The sequence below is a fragment of the Phocoena phocoena genome, chromosome 3 (genome assembly GCF_963924675.1).
Source record: "Phocoena phocoena chromosome 3, mPhoPho1.1, whole genome shotgun sequence".
Lineage (NCBI taxonomy): Eukaryota > Metazoa > Chordata > Mammalia > Artiodactyla > Phocoenidae > Phocoena > Phocoena phocoena.
In genome coordinates this window covers 169,737,986-169,752,998 of record NC_089221.1, presented here as the reverse complement: position 1 = coordinate 169,752,998, position 15,013 = coordinate 169,737,986, and the positions used below count along the sequence as shown (strand labels likewise).

Genomic DNA, 15,013 nt, shown 5'->3' with positions numbered 1-15,013 from the left:
AGAAGGGGCGGGGGTAAAGTTCTGGTTCTGGGTTGTGTTAATTTCTTCCTGCCTGCAGCCGCTCACAGGTGGGCCTGGTCAGGAGGTTTCCTGCGAGCTGAACTAACGTGTTTTAAATTAACGCACATGGGAGACCGGCTTCCCAGAGATGGGCCATTATGTATAATTTCAGCTTACAGGCAACATCCCTTTAGTGATTAACTTGTAATAGAGTACAAAGTTTCCTCCCTATATTGAGTTAGCAAGCATGAAAACAACATGAACCTCATCGTCCATCACCCTCAGAGCTCTTGGGTGACCAGGTGCATTGTCAATGAGCAGTAATATTTTGAAAGGAACCCTTTTCTCTGAGCTGTAGTGTAACCAAAAGTGGGGTCTGGCTGCTTGCAGCTCAAAAGCCAATAAAGAGGCACGTTTGGTGGAAAGGAAAGTTTGCTTTATTTCGGATACTGGCAACCACGGTGCGGGGGTGGGTGGGGGCAACTGTCCAAAGGCCAACCCGCCCCCCACTGACAATCAGTGGGCAAGAGCTTTTATAGATGGAGGGAGGGGGCTCGATGCAGAAACGGCACAGGCAGCCCTGACAGGCATCTTGAAATTGGTCATGCGGTGCTCTGATTACCATCATCTTGATTATTTTAAGTACAATTAACCTTCAGTTCCAGGGCCGGTTTGTTCCCATTTCCTTGAGGCCAATTCTTGGAACTGTGGCAGCTTATGTCATGGCCACAGTCTGGTCGTCATGTAGTTAACTTCTTCCACCTGGTGGACGTTTCAGTATCTACAAGACAGCTCACAGGATAGGGTTCAAAATATTATCTACAGCCCTTGAGAAGGAACTAAAAGTCCTTAACTATGCTTAATGACTATTATTAGTTAGTCTTGTTGGACTGTTTTCCTTTGTTTCTGCATTTTCTCACTGTTCTGAATAAGCTTATTCTTTGGCTAAAGTTTTTCCACAGACAAAGGCAGGCTGAGGACATGGCGGGGAGTGGCTGGGGGAGGGAAGGGACCACAGGGTCCTGCTGCATTTCAGTAGGTCTCAACAGTGGGCTTAAAATATTTAGTAAACCACGTTGTCAACAGATATCCTGTCATCCAGGCTTTGTTGTTCTATTTACAGAGCACAGGTAGAGTAGATTGAGCATAATTCTGAAGGGCCCTAGGATTTGGGGAATGGTAAATGAGCATTGGCTTCAACTGAAAGTCACCAGCTGCATTAGCCCCTAACAAGAGAGCCAGCCTGACCTTTGAAGCTTGGAAGCCAGGCATTGACTTCTCCTGTCTAGCTATGAAAGTCCTAGATGACATCTTCTTCCAATAATAGAAGTCTGTTTTATCCACACTGAACATCTGCTTAGTGTAGCCACCTTCCTGAATGGTCTTAACTAGATCTTCTGGAGAACTTGCTGCGGTTTCTACACCAGCACTCGCTGCTTCCCCTTGTACTTTGATGTCATGGAAACGGCTTCTTTCCTTAAACCTCATGAACACAGCTCGGCTGGCCTCACACTTTTCTTCTGCAGCTTCCTCACCTCTCTCAGCCTTCAAAGGACTGAAGAGAGTTAGGGCCTTGCGCTGGATGAGGCTTTGACTTAACGGAATGTTCTGGCTGGTTTGATCTTCTATCCAGACCACGAAAACTTCTACCCTATCAGCAGGGAGGCTCTTTCACTCTGTTATCATTCATGTGTTCACTGGAGTAGCACTTTTAATTTCCTTCAAGAACGTTTCCTTTACATTCACGGCTTGGCTAATTATTTGTAGCAAGAGGCCCAGCTGTTGGCCTGTCTCAGCTTTCGACATGCCTTCCTCACTAAGATTAATCATTTCTAGCTCTTTTTAAAATTTTATTTATTTATTTATTTTGGGTCTTCATTGCTGCCCGCGGGCTTTCTCTAGTTGTGGCGAGCGGGGGCTACTCTTCACTGCGGTGCGCGGGCCCTAGGCACACGGGCTTCAGTAGTTGTGGCTCGCGAGCTCAGTAGTTGTGGCGCATGGGCTTAGTTGCTCCGCGGCATGTGGGATCTTCCCGGACCAGGGATCGAACCCATGTCCCGTGCATTTGGCAGGCAGATTCTTAACCACTGCGCTACCAGGGAAGTCCCTCATTTCTAGCTTTTGATTTAAAGAGATGTGTGATTCCTCCTTTCACTGGAATACCTGAGGCCATTGTAGGGTTACTAACTGATCTAATTTCAGTATGGTTGTGTCTCAGGGGATAAGGAGGCTCAAGGAGATGGGGAGAGATGGGGGAACACCCAGTGGGTGAGGCGGTCAGAACACACCACATTTATCCATTAAGTTCACCATCTTACATGGTGTCCCAAAACAATTACAATAGTAATGTCAAAGATCACTGATCACAGATCATCGTAGCAAATATACTCACAATGACAATGTTTGAAATTTTGCAAGGATTACCAAAGTGTGACACAGAGATACGAAGGCAGCAAATGCTCTTGGAAAAATGGCGCCGATAGACTTGCTTGACACAGAGTTGCCACAGACCTTCAATATGGAAAAAATGCAGTATCTGCAGAGGGCAATAAAGTGACACACAATACAACAAGGTATGCCTGTTCATTTATTGAGCGCCTACTGTGTGCCAGTCCCAAGATCCAGCAGTGAAGTCAGACAAAATTCGTGTCCTCGCGAAGAAGGCCAATGACAAAGTGTGCAATGAATAAGTGACTTATATTTGTCCAAAAGTGCTAAGTGTTATGAAACAATAGAGCAGGACTTCCCTGGCGGCGCAGTGGATAAGACTCCGCAGTCCCAATGCAGGGGGCCTGGGTTCGATCCCTGGTCAAGGAACTAGATCCTACATGCATGCCACAACTAAGAGTTTGCATGCTGCAACTAAGGAGCCCACCTGCCATAACAAAGGAACCCACGTGCCCCAATTAAGACCCAGAACAACCAACCAATGAAACAAATAAATGAATCTTAAAAAAAATAAAAAAATAAAGCAGAGTCAGGGGGATTGGTGGGTGCTACTGTAAATGAATTTTAAATGGAGGCTCAAAGAAGCCTCCCTTGAGAGAATGACATTTGAGCAAAGATCTGGAGGAAGTGAGAGAGGGAGCTATGGAGGAATCTGGAGGAAAGACACCATGCAGCGGGCGCAGCACGTGCAAAGGCCCTGAGGCAGAACCATGCCTGGAGTGTTGGAAGAACAGCGAGGAGGCCCATGTGTCTGGAGCAGAGTGAGCGAGGGGGAGAGAGGGAGGAGGCGAGGGCAGGGAGGGGACGGGGCAGGTCGTGCAGGGCCTTGTGGGCCACAGGGATGACTTGGGCTTTTACCCCAAAAGAGGTGGAAGCGGGCTTCCCTGGTGGCGCAGTGGTTGAGAGTCCGCCTGCCGATGCAGGGGACACGGGTTCATGCCCTGGTCCGGGAAGATCCCACATGCCGCATGAGCGGCTGGGCCCGTGAGCCATGGCCGCTGAGCCTGCGCGTCCGGAGCCTGTGCTCCGCAACGGGAGAGGCCACAACAGTGAGAGGCCCGCGTACCGCAAAAAAAAAAAAAAAAGAGGTGGGAGCCCTGGAGGGCCTTGGGCAGAGGAGGGGGCGGGGCCTGACTCAGATGCTCACGGTCTCCCTCTGGTGGCTGCTTCAGGGAGGACAGGCTGTGGGGACGAGGAGGGGAGCCCAGGGACCAGGGTGCAGGTGACAGCGCTGGTCCAGGTGGGGGGAGAGGAGGGGAGAGAAGTGGGTGGATTCTGCACAGTTTTTTGAAAGCAGAAGCAGGAGGACCGGCTGACAGGTCAGTCTAGGGTGACTCCCAGGTTCTCGCCGAGCAACTGCCAGTACGGAGCTTCCGTCAGCAAAGATGAGACGTGGGAGGAGCAGGTTAGCGAGGATGGCCAGACACCACGTGGCGGTGTTGAGTGTGAGACCCCCGTGAACCCCCCAAGTGGAGACGTAGACGGGCAGCTGCACCCTGAGTCTGGAGCTCAGAGGAGGTCCGAGCTGGAGACAGGGCTGAGGGCATAGACGAGGCCGCCAGGAAGGGGTGGGGTGGGGGAGGGGAGAAGCCCGAGGGGGTCCGGGAGAGGTGGGTGGGTGGGTGGGTAAGTGGGTGGGAGGGAGAGCGAGGCGGGGGGGGAGGAGGAGTATGGGGCCCGGGGACCATGTGACAATGCAGTTCTTAGAAGGAGGCCGACTGGCCCGGTCAGACGCCTCCGAGAGGGGGAGGAGGACAGAGAAGTGACCTCCGGACTTAACAACTCAAAGGTACCCATGACCTTGACCAGGACAGTTTCTGCAGCCTGGGGAGGAAAGAGGGCTGATACTGGAGCAAACACTGCAGGAAAAATCCCACACTGGCCCTTCTCAGGGCTGACCCTACCTTTCAGAAGGCCCTTTATTAGCATGGGCAGAGGAGTAGGGGGTGGAGGTGGGTGTCGGCTGCAGAGCTTGCAGAAACTTCCTCCTTCCGGCTCCACTGGACTTTCAGTTTCCCGAGGCCCTGCCTGGCTGGGGTCTCGGTCAGGGTAACCTTGAGCTCCAGTGTCACAACGACCCCTGGCAAAGGCCCAGCACAAGCGCCAGGCCCTGGTAGGACGCAGATGCTTCTAGAAGAAAGAGAATAAACAGACGCTCACTGCCTCATCGCGGGCCATCTGCAAACCTCCACACCAGCACCCTGGCAAACAACTCTGCCCAGACGTGTGTTTGTTGATTGATAATCTCACTGACCCGAGAGCCTGGGCACACCAGGTATATATGGTACAACCAGAAAATAAAAGTAGGATTTCTCATAGTTTTGTTCTGCTTTGCAGTGGATTGCCTAACTGACCCCTAGGCACCCCTCTGCTCTAGCAATGCAGGTTCCAATGGTGTTTCTCATACTGGTTATGAAGGGGCTCTCTGGAGGTGGGATACTATGCAGCCATGAAAAAGAATGAAGACACACGGAGTGGTGACCAGTGCTCCCGATAATGGGAGTGGCCTAGGAATGCAAGTTTATGTTCTGCTGAATAAAAGAAGCCAGACGCCAAAGGCCACATAGTGTGTGATCCCATTTATATGAAACGTCCAGAATGGGCAAATCCACAGAGACAGAAAGCAGATTTGTGATTGCCAGGGGCTGAGGAGGGGAATGCCCAGGGACTGCTAATGGGGACTTGGCTTCTTTTTGGAGTGATGAGAATGTTCTGGAATTACATAGCGGTAATGATTGCACAATATAGTGAGATATACTAAAAACCACTGAAGTGTACACTTAAAAAATAACATAATTCTCATAACAAAAAAAAATTCACGTTATATTTTTCATTAGAATCTCTGTTCCTTATAGGCTGTGTGACCTTGGCCAGATTACTTAACCTCTCTGAGCCTGTTTCCTCATATGTAAAATGGGAATAATGAAATCCACCTCTTAAGGGTATTGTAAGGATGTGGTAAGGATTGCACTAAAGCTCTTAGAGCAAGGATTACACTAAAGCTCTTAGAGCAATCCTTGGCCCATAGTAAGTTTTATCGAAGTGTTTGTGCTTGTTATTATTATTATCTTATATAACGTAAGTCAGAGCAGAGGAGAGGATTGGAGAAGTGCCATTTAAAACGGATTTTAGGGCATTCCTTGGTGGTCTAGTGGTAGGAACTCTGTGCTCCCATTGCCAAGGGCCTGGGTTCCACCCCTGGTCAGGGAATTAAGATCCCACGTGCCATGCCTCGTAGCCAAGAAAAAAAAAGTCACAATCTAAAATATATAAAGAAAAAAGGGGAAACTTTTCAAAAAATTTCCCCCTATTTTTCTTTAAGGCTGTTTGGCCAAGACGGGGCATGGGACTTCTCCAGGAAATACCCCAGGCCCAAGGGGCCATGTGGGGTAGGCTGGCCTCCGAGGTGGTAGCTGCCACCAGGGGGCGCTGGGGCAGCAGGAATTGTGGCCGTGTGTGAAGTTGCCCTTCCCTACGTGGTCTCCCCTCCAGGCCTTTGCCCATGCTGTGCCCATCCCCAGGGACACTTTTCCCCACCAATGGCTCATTCCAACTTAGGCCTCTGGTGTCAGCTTACTTCCTCCTTCCAGAAGATTCTCTTAATTCCCCCAAGGCTGGTCAAGGGTCCCCTTTGGGCCTCCACAGCCCTCTACACTTCATCACAGTCCTGATCTCCCCATAACTCTGTCTCTGGCACTGGACAGTGAGCCCTGAGAGGACAGAATGGGGGTGTCTCAGGTCACCTGAGAGGGTGACTACTCAGTCATCCCTGTGCCCAAGGGCCTGCACACAGTAGGAGCTCAATAAATGTTGGTTGGCTAAATGGATGGAGGACTCCATGTCCTCTCCACTCACTGCCCAGTGAGCTCCATGGGGGCAGGGACCAGGTCTGTGTCCAGGGCACCCAGCATGTTCTGCACACAGTAGGTGCTCACTAATTGTTTGTCAGAAGGATTTACTTTACTGAACAGTTATTGTGTGCCACATCCTGTGCTGGGTTCTGAAAATACTGCAGTGACCAAGACACGTGGGCCCCCAGCTCTCTCAGGGTGGGCAGGCTGTAGTGGAGAAGCCACAAATTAACAAGTAACAAAATGAACAGGAATATTTCAAAGAATTTTAAAAATCTAGGGACTTCCCCGGCAGTCCAGTGGTTAAGACTCTGCACTTCCAGTGCAGGGGGCACCGGTTCGATCCCTGGTTGGGGAACTAAGATCCCACATGCTGTGCAGGACAGCCAAAAAATAAAATAAAATAAAAATAAAAAACGGAGGTCATAAATTAACAGGCTGGAGAGTCTCCATATGGGCTAGAATCCAGTAGAGAGATGCCTGGCTCCTTCTCCTGCCCCAGAAGGCTACTTATAAGCTGTGTGACCTTGGATAAATGATGTCAGCCCTCCTGGCCTCAGTTTCCTCATCTGTAAATTGGGAACATTTTTTCTAGCTCCTGGGGCTGTTGAGAGGATTAAGTGTGTTCATCCAGCACGTAAAGACCTTAGCCCAGGGATTTCAAAATGATCATCCTTTAAATATACGGGGTTGGGGACTTCTCTGGTGGTACAGTGGTTAAGAAAGAATACGCCTGCCAATGCAGGGGACACGGGTTTGAACCCTGGTCCAGGAAGATCCCACATGCCACAGAGCAACTAAGCCCGTGCGCCACAATTACTGAGCCTGTGCTCTAGAGCTCACGAGCCACAACTACTGAACGCCTAGAGCCTATGCTCTGCAACAAGAGAAGCCACCGCAATGAGAAGCCTGTGCACCGCAATGAAGAGTAGCCCCCGCTTGGCGCAACTAGAGAAAGCCCATGCGCGGCAACGAAGACCCAATGCAGCCAAACATTTAAGATAAATAAATAAATAAATGTATAAAAATAGATAAATATACTGGGTTGACACAGGGACATGTAGGTACGGGAGTTCCAGACTGGAGGTCACTATGTCCATGGTACAGGTGAGAAAGATGAGGCCCGGAAAAGGGCTGTGACTTGCGACTCACAACATCTCAGGGATGAAATAGGGGCTCACATTCTGAATGGGCCCACTTCTCCCTCCTCTGCCTCTACCCGGTCCAGCCCCCATCCTCACTGGCCTGGACCAGTCCCCTCTGGGCTCCCAGCTTCCACCCTTGCTCCCCAGTCTGCCCTCCCCGCCCCGGCCAGAGGTCGCCCATGAACACCTGAGTCAGGCCCCGCCCCTCCTCTGCCCACAGCCCTCCATGGTCCCACCTCCCTGGGGGTAAAAGCCCAAGTCCTCCCTGAGACCCACAAGGCCCTGCACGACCTGCCCCGTCCCCTCCCCCTCCCGGTCCTCACCACCCTCTCTCCTCCTCACTCACTCTGCCCATCTTTGCTGTTCATGCAACAACGCAGGCATGGTCCTGCCCCAGGGCCTTTGCACTGCCTGTTTCCTCTGCCCAGAAGATCTAACCCTTCCTTCCCAAGCTTTTCTTCCAGGTCTTGGCTCTAATGCCACCTCCTCAGAGAGGCCTTCCTGGCCACCTGGGCCAAAGTTCTTCCTCCTGAGGCACCCCCATCACCGTGCATGCCCAGTTTATTTCTTCTGAAGTCTCCTCAGTTTCTGAAATTATCTTGCTTCCTCATTTGATGATTCATTCACCACTCCCTTCCCTCCACCTCTACCTGCGATTGAAAAGAGAGCAGGGGATGGTTCACATCTGTCTTCGCGCCCACTGCACCCCAGTGTCTGGGACAATCCTGGCAAACAGTAGGAGCTCAATAAATATTGGTCAACTGCAAAAATGGCCTGTTAACTGCAGCTGACTCTAGCCTTAGTGATCCGAAGCCGTCTGTTTGGGAATTCCCTGGTGGTCGAATGGTTGAGACTTGGCGTTTTCACTGCTGTGGCCCAGGTTCGTTCCCTGGTCGGGGAAATAAGATCCGCAAGCCACACCAGAGCGGCCAAAAAGAAAAGAAAAGAAACTGTTTCCACAACCCCACCCGGAGAATCCAATCTCCCCAAGTTTCATGTCATGGTAGGGAAGCCGGAAGCAGACCTTCGACAAAATCTGAGTCAGCGACTAAAATAGTAAGTGGTGCGTGACAGTCTGGCTGACTCACACCAGGCCCGCCCTTTGGGGTGGCTGGTGGAGGAGGAAAGGGCATGCTAAGTCAGTGTTCAAATCACGCTGTTGGGTGAGAGGAGGCCTGCAGCTTCCCGGATCACCTGGCCCACATAGCCCTTCCTGGGCTGGCTTTCATTCCCTCCCTTGGAAATACGACTACTTCATTGCAATCTCCCCACTTCCCATCTGTGTTACTTTGGGGACCAGAATTCACCTCTCTCTGCCTCGGTTTTCCCCATCTGTAAAATGGGGACCAGCAACAGAAGCTTCTACCGTTGGGGGGGAGGGTCATTTTTGAGGATTAAAATACGTTTAGATGGTCCAGTGGTTAAGACTGCGCTTCCACTGCAGGAGGCGCGGGTTCGATTCCCTGGTCGGGAAGATCCCTGGTCAGGGAGATTCCGCATACCGTGCAGTGAGTCCAAAAATTAAAAAAAAAAAAAAAGGTTTAGATTTAAAGCCTCCAAGACGGATAAACGGTGAGTGCTCAACAAATATTAATTCTATTCTCATTCTCAAAAGGTCTGAGACCCTGAAAAAGATTAATCCCCTTCATACCGGGCACAAAGTTAATGAGCACTTACACTGTCCCTGGTATTTCACTGTTATCGCACACGATCTGCTGATGACCTTGGAACAATGGCCTCATAAACCCATTTCTCAGATAAGAAAGCAGAGGCTCAGAGAGGTGAAGGCACTTGCTGAAGATTACACAGTGTGATCAGAGCCCAGCCTTGGTGGGAGCATCAAAGCAGACCCCCGCTTCCCCCAAAAAGGGCTGCAACAGAAACAGCTAAATGTACTCACAATGTCTTTTCTCTCCACCTTCTCTGGCATTAGAACCAACACTTGTGGCAAAGCACGTGACCCATCAGAGGACTACATTTCCCAGCTTCCTTTGCAGCCGGAGATGATCCATGTGACTATATCCTAACCAATGAAATGAAAGCAAACGTGCGCAACTTTTTGGCTCCTGTCCCTTTTATGGCAATAGCAGCTACGTTTTTATCCTGACAGATGGCCAGGCAGAGGTCTCCCAGAGGACAATGGCGCTGTCAAAGCATTCAATAAATATTTATTACAATTAAAACACCATACCCATGGGGCTTCCCTGGTGGCGCAGTGGTTGAGAGTCCGCCTGCCGATGCAGGGGACACGGGTTCGTGCCCCGGTCCGGGAAGATCCCACATGCCGCGGAGCGGTTAGGCCCGTGAGTCATGGCCGCTGAGCCTGCGCGTCACGAGCCTGCGCTCCGCAACGGGAGAGGCCACAACAGTGAGAGGCCCGCGTACAACAACAACAAAAAAAAACACACCACCATACCCATACCCCCAACCCATTCCCCACCACCAAGGTCCAGAGAGAGGGAGGGATTGACTGAGAATTTGTAAACAAATCCAATTCTGGCTACCTGGAGGGCCAGAAAGTCATGGGGTCAATTTTCCCGGCAGTGTCCTGAAAGTAGCAAATGACCCCATGTTCCACTGACCCCTGGAAATGGGGTATCAAGGCCGAGGTCATCAGGTCCACTCACTTGGTCATTCCGTTTCTGGCGTCTTGTCCTCGGGCGCCTGCGTCCCTCTCTGGTTCCACATATGGTTGTTGAGTCCCAGTTGTACCATGTGTGCATGATGTATGATGAGGGGCTGCAGCCCAGGGCTCTGAGGGTGCACGGGTGAAGTCTGTGGGAAGTCCGGGGGCTGCGGGAAGGCCTGGGGCTGCGGGAAAGCCACCGGGGGCTGCGGGAAAGCCGGTGGGGGCATGCCCGCCAGCCAAGGAGGCAGGGGCGGCGGCTGATGGCCCGGCCGGGTGGGAAAGGCTGGTGGTGGGGCTCCGAGGGGCCCCGGTCCCCCAAAGGGCGCCTGAAGCACAGAAGGCTGCCGAGTCTCAAATGGCATGTAGCTCCCGAAAGCTACCTGGAGCTTCTCCATCTGCCTCTGGTAGGACAGGTAGTTATGGAAGTAAGCTGACTGCGCGGCACTCCACGCCGCTGCCTGCTGCCGCTCACCCTCCAGGTGTTGGCTGTGCTCCTGCAGGGCCCGGACATCCTGTTCCTTCCTCCACTTGGCCTTGCGGGCCCGCAGCTTCTGGGACTTGAAGGTGTTAGCCACCTTCTTGGCAAAGATCGGGGAGTGCTCGTCCAGCCACACCAGGGCGGTGAGCAGGCTGGACGTGCTGGGGCTGAGCTGGGTCAGGGAACTCTCCAAGGGCAGGAAGGGGATCACGCAATCCTGCCACCCGTGCCGCGTGAGGCTGCTCATTAGCGACTGGTTCGCCTGGTGCTGGCTCAGCCGGCAGTCGAAGTTGGAGGTGAGCAACAGGATGGTGAAGGCCGAGTGGTCTAAGGCATCCTGCAGGCAGTGCAGCGCGCCGCGCCCTGGCACCTGGAAATCTTCGCAGAAGGTGGCGCCGTCGCTCACGCCCAGGGCCTCCAGCCTCTCGCGCACGCGCAGCGCGATGTGCTCGTCGGCGCCAGCGTGCAGCACCACAAAGTTATAGAACTTCTGCTCCGGCGACTCCAGCTCAGGAGGACAGGGCCCCGGCTTCGAGACGGTAGGGTGAGCCTTAGGAGGGGACGTTTGGGGGGCCGATGGAGTCGGTGGGCGTGGCTGAGCCGCCGGGTAAGTGGTGTCTTCCTCTGAAAGTTGGATTGGCGTCTGATCCGCGACAGGGCAGGCGTTTCTGGAAGGCGAGGGGAGAGATTTGGGAGCTGCTGGCACATCCGTGCACTCCACCGAGTAGTGACTGCTGGTTTTTGGAGCTTCCGGGGGGTCGTGCAGGCTGGCGGGGCATGCATCTGCGGCCACCTCGGGAAGCCTGGGGGCTGGGCTGTTTGGCCGCACCGGGGGCCTGGCAGCCTCCACTGATGGGGGCCAGCTCATCTCCTCGGGCTCCTGGCAGCCCATAGGGGCAGGCTCGGGCACCGGGCTGGCCCGGGGCTTGTCACACAGCTTGCTGGGCCCGTGGGGGCTGTGGTGACTGCTGAGGAGGGCCATGGTGGGCGACTGGCTAATTTCCAAGTTGCTGGCCAGGGAGGCCGGGCTGCCGGTGGATCTCAGGGAATGCCCTCTGCTCCAGTCCGAAAGGTCCTCGATGGGCCGCGGATCGCTGCGGGTCCCGGAGGGTGATGCCGAGGACGGCAGGAGGCACCCCAGATCGGAGTGGAGAGTTTGGATGGCCTCCAGGTCCCTAAGGACGTCCCATCCGCACCGGTCTCGTGCCTCTTCCTGGAGCTCCCCCAGCTGGGGGTCGTCCCTGGACCTGAAAGCACGGACGGCTGCGCGGTAGGCCTCCTCCCGCATTGGCGCTGGACACAGCCTCTCCTCGGCAAGAAGGTGGTACACCCTGGCAACGGCCAGGGACACGTCTGGGGGCTCCTCTGGGGCCTCAGTGCTGTCCACACCAGCCCACTGGCGGGCCACCAGCTTCGCCACAGCGTCCGTCTTCAGTGCTTCCAGGGAGATCCTGGCCTCGGTCTCCTGGCCCAGCTTTAGGAGCACCAGGGCATGCAGGAGGTCCGCCCCTCGGCAGCCTGGCCGCAGGGTCTTCAGCTTGTGCTTAAGATACAAGAGCTTATCCTGGCCCACCGCGCCTAGAATGTCAAAGGCGCCAGAAAGCGACGGCCCTGTGCTGGCCATGGGCACAGGTGGGTGTGGCCTCCGGTGGCGGGAGAAGCACTGGGTGATGGAGTCATGTTCCACACGCCGCCCCCCTGCGCTGCAGGCCCGGTGTCCCTACCTGCTCATGGGTACTAGGTCCCCTGGGGGCTGCAGAGCAGACCTGTGAAGCAGAAAGACATGGTTATCACCAGAAAGGGGGCCCTGAGGCGGCCCAGACAACACCCCCCCCCATGCCTTCAAAACCCACCAGACCTATCACCAGACCTTGACCTTGGGCAAGACTTCTCACCTCCCCCACCTTCCCTCTCCTCCTCTGCAAGAGGACAGCGGAGGCACCTGCCTGGTGTCACCCAGCGGGTAGCTGCTACTATTTTCCCCATTCACAGAGGAAGAAGGTGAGCCAGAGAAGTGAAGTCATTTGCCCCAAGTCACACAGCCGGTGATAGCTCTGGGATTTGTTTGTTTTGTCCAAAAGGCATGTGGGATCTTAGTTCCCCAACCAGGGATCAAACCTGCACCCCCTGCAGTGGAAGCATGGAGTCCTAACCACTGGACCACCAGGGAATTCCCAGAGCTGGGATTTGAGCCCAAGCTGTCTGGCTCTAGAGGCTGAGGTTATGTGCGTAACTACAAGACTATACTACCTATTAGGATGATAATAAGCCCACTTATGGGAGTGTTTCAGGGAGCTGAGTTGCGTTAACGTATGGAAAGCTCTGAGCCCAATGACTGGAAGTCATTCAGGAAGGGTCAGCCTCCTAGATGGCCCCCAGTGACCCCACATCCTGGTATTCAAGCCTTGGGTGGTCCTTCCAATGTTGTCCCAGAGTTCTGTGAGATTGATAGAATATGGCAGAAGTGATAGGCTGTCACCTGTGACATTAGGTTATAAAAGACACTGGCTTCCTTCTTAGTCACTCTCTCTGTCACTCTGTCGGGGGTAAACCGTGATGTGAGTGGTCCTCTGGAAAGGCCCACCAGGGGAGAAACTGAGGCTCCCCACCTCCAGCCACATGGGGGCGCCAATCTCAGGCTCCAGCCCCAGTTAAACCTTCAGATGAGGCAGCCCCGGAAGACAGCCTAACTGCAGCCTCATCAGAGACCTAGAGCCAGAGCCACCCAGCTCATCTGCCACCAGATTCCTGATGTTCAGAAACTATATGAGATAATAAATGTTTGTTGTTTTGAAGCCACGAAGTTCTGGGGTAATTTGTTCCACAGCAATAGCTAACTGATACAGGTTGCATTATTACTATGATGAGTTAACCATGACCAAGGGCCAGATCTATGCCTAACACTGCTGCTAAGCCCTTTGGAGGTTCTTTCCTCTTCTCTCCATTTCTTGAAAAATGCCAAGCTGGTTCCCACTTCAGGATCTTTGCATGCACTGTTCCCTCTGCTTGGAGCACCTTACCCCAGATCTTAGCCTGGGTGACCTGAAGCTCATCCTTAGCCCCCAGGTACAATGGTGCAACCTCAGGGAGCCCTCCATGACCACCCCGGTTCTCTATCCCAGTCTGTCTCTCCATGTCCCCCCACAACAGAATTGGCCACTGGGTGACCTTCTCCTGTGTGTTAAACCTTCCACATATGTCTGCCTTCCAGTCACCTTGGGCATCAGAGGGTTTGTGGAACCACACAGCAGGTACCTAACAAATACTTGTTGAATGAATGAATCAATGTATGAATGGGGCCAGCAATATTTCCTTCCAATACTGTCGATAAGAAAACAGGCACAGGGCTTCTCTGGTAGCACAGTGGTTAAGAATCCACCTGCCAATACAGGGGACACGGGTTTGAGCCCTGGTCTGAGAAGATCCCACATGCCGCGGAGCAACTAAGCCCGTGCACCACAGCTACTGAGCCTGACCTCTAGAGCCCATGAGCCACAACTACTGAGCCATGTGCCACAACTACTGAAGCCCGCATGCCTAGAGCCCATGCTCCGCAACAAGAGAAGCCACCACAATGAGGAGCCTGCGCACCACAATGAAGAGTAGCCCCCGCTCGCCACAACTAGAGAAAGCCCGTGTGCAGGAACAAAGACCCAACACAGCCAAAAATAAATTAATTAAATAAATATATCTATTTTAAAATGCTTAAAAAAAAAAAAACAGGAACAAGGATGTCCACTCTCACCACTTTTATTCGACATAGTTTTGGAAGTCCTAGCCACAGCAATCAGAGAAGAAAAAGAAATAAAAGGAATCCAAATTGGAAAAGAAGAAGTAAAACTGTCACTGTTTGCAGCTGACATGATACTATACATAGAAAATCCTAAAGATGCTACCAGAAAACTACTAGAGCTCATCAATGAATTCAGTAAAGTTGCAGGATATGAAATTAATACACAGAAATGTTTCATTCCTATACACTAACAATGAAGTATCAGAGAAATTAAGGAAACAATCCCTTTTACAATCGCATCAAAAAAATAAAATACCGGGGCTTCCCTGGTGGCGCAGTGGTTGAGAGTCTGCCTGCCAATGCAGGAGACACGGGTTCAAGCCCTGGTCTGGGAAGATCCCACATGCCACGGAGCAGCTGGGCCCGTGAGCTACAAATACTGAGCTCTGCGCGTCTGGAGCCTGTGCTCCGCAACAAGAGAGGCCGCGACAGTGAGAGGCCCGCGCACCGCGATGAAGAGTGGCCCCCGCTTGCCACAACTAGAGAAAGCCCTCGCACAGAAACGAAGACCCAACACAGCCAAAAATAAATAAATGAATAAATAAATTTATTTAAAAAAAATAAAATAAAATAAAATAAAATACCTAGGAATAAATCTACCTAATGAGACAAAAGACCTGTACTCAGAAAACTATAAGATACTCATGAAAGAAATCAAGGATGACACAA

The 15,013-nt window shown here is 52.6% G+C and overlaps 1 protein-coding gene across 1 annotated transcript; it reads right to left on the bottom strand.

The window, feature by feature from the left end:
• Window positions 1-10,075: 10,075 nt before the first annotated feature.
• On the bottom strand, window positions 10,076-12,175 carry TICAM1 (TIR domain containing adaptor molecule 1). The gene has a single exon (XM_065875110.1). It carries the CDS (start codon window positions 12,173-12,175, stop codon window positions 10,076-10,078), a length of 2,100 nt encoding a protein of 699 aa, XP_065731182.1.
• Between the last annotated feature and the right edge of the window lie 2,838 nt (window positions 12,176-15,013).

Coding starts and splice junctions, on each gene's coding strand:
- TICAM1 (XM_065875110.1), bottom strand. CDS start 12,175: ATGGCCAGCACAGGGCCGTCGCTTTCTGGCGCCTTTGACATTCTAGGC.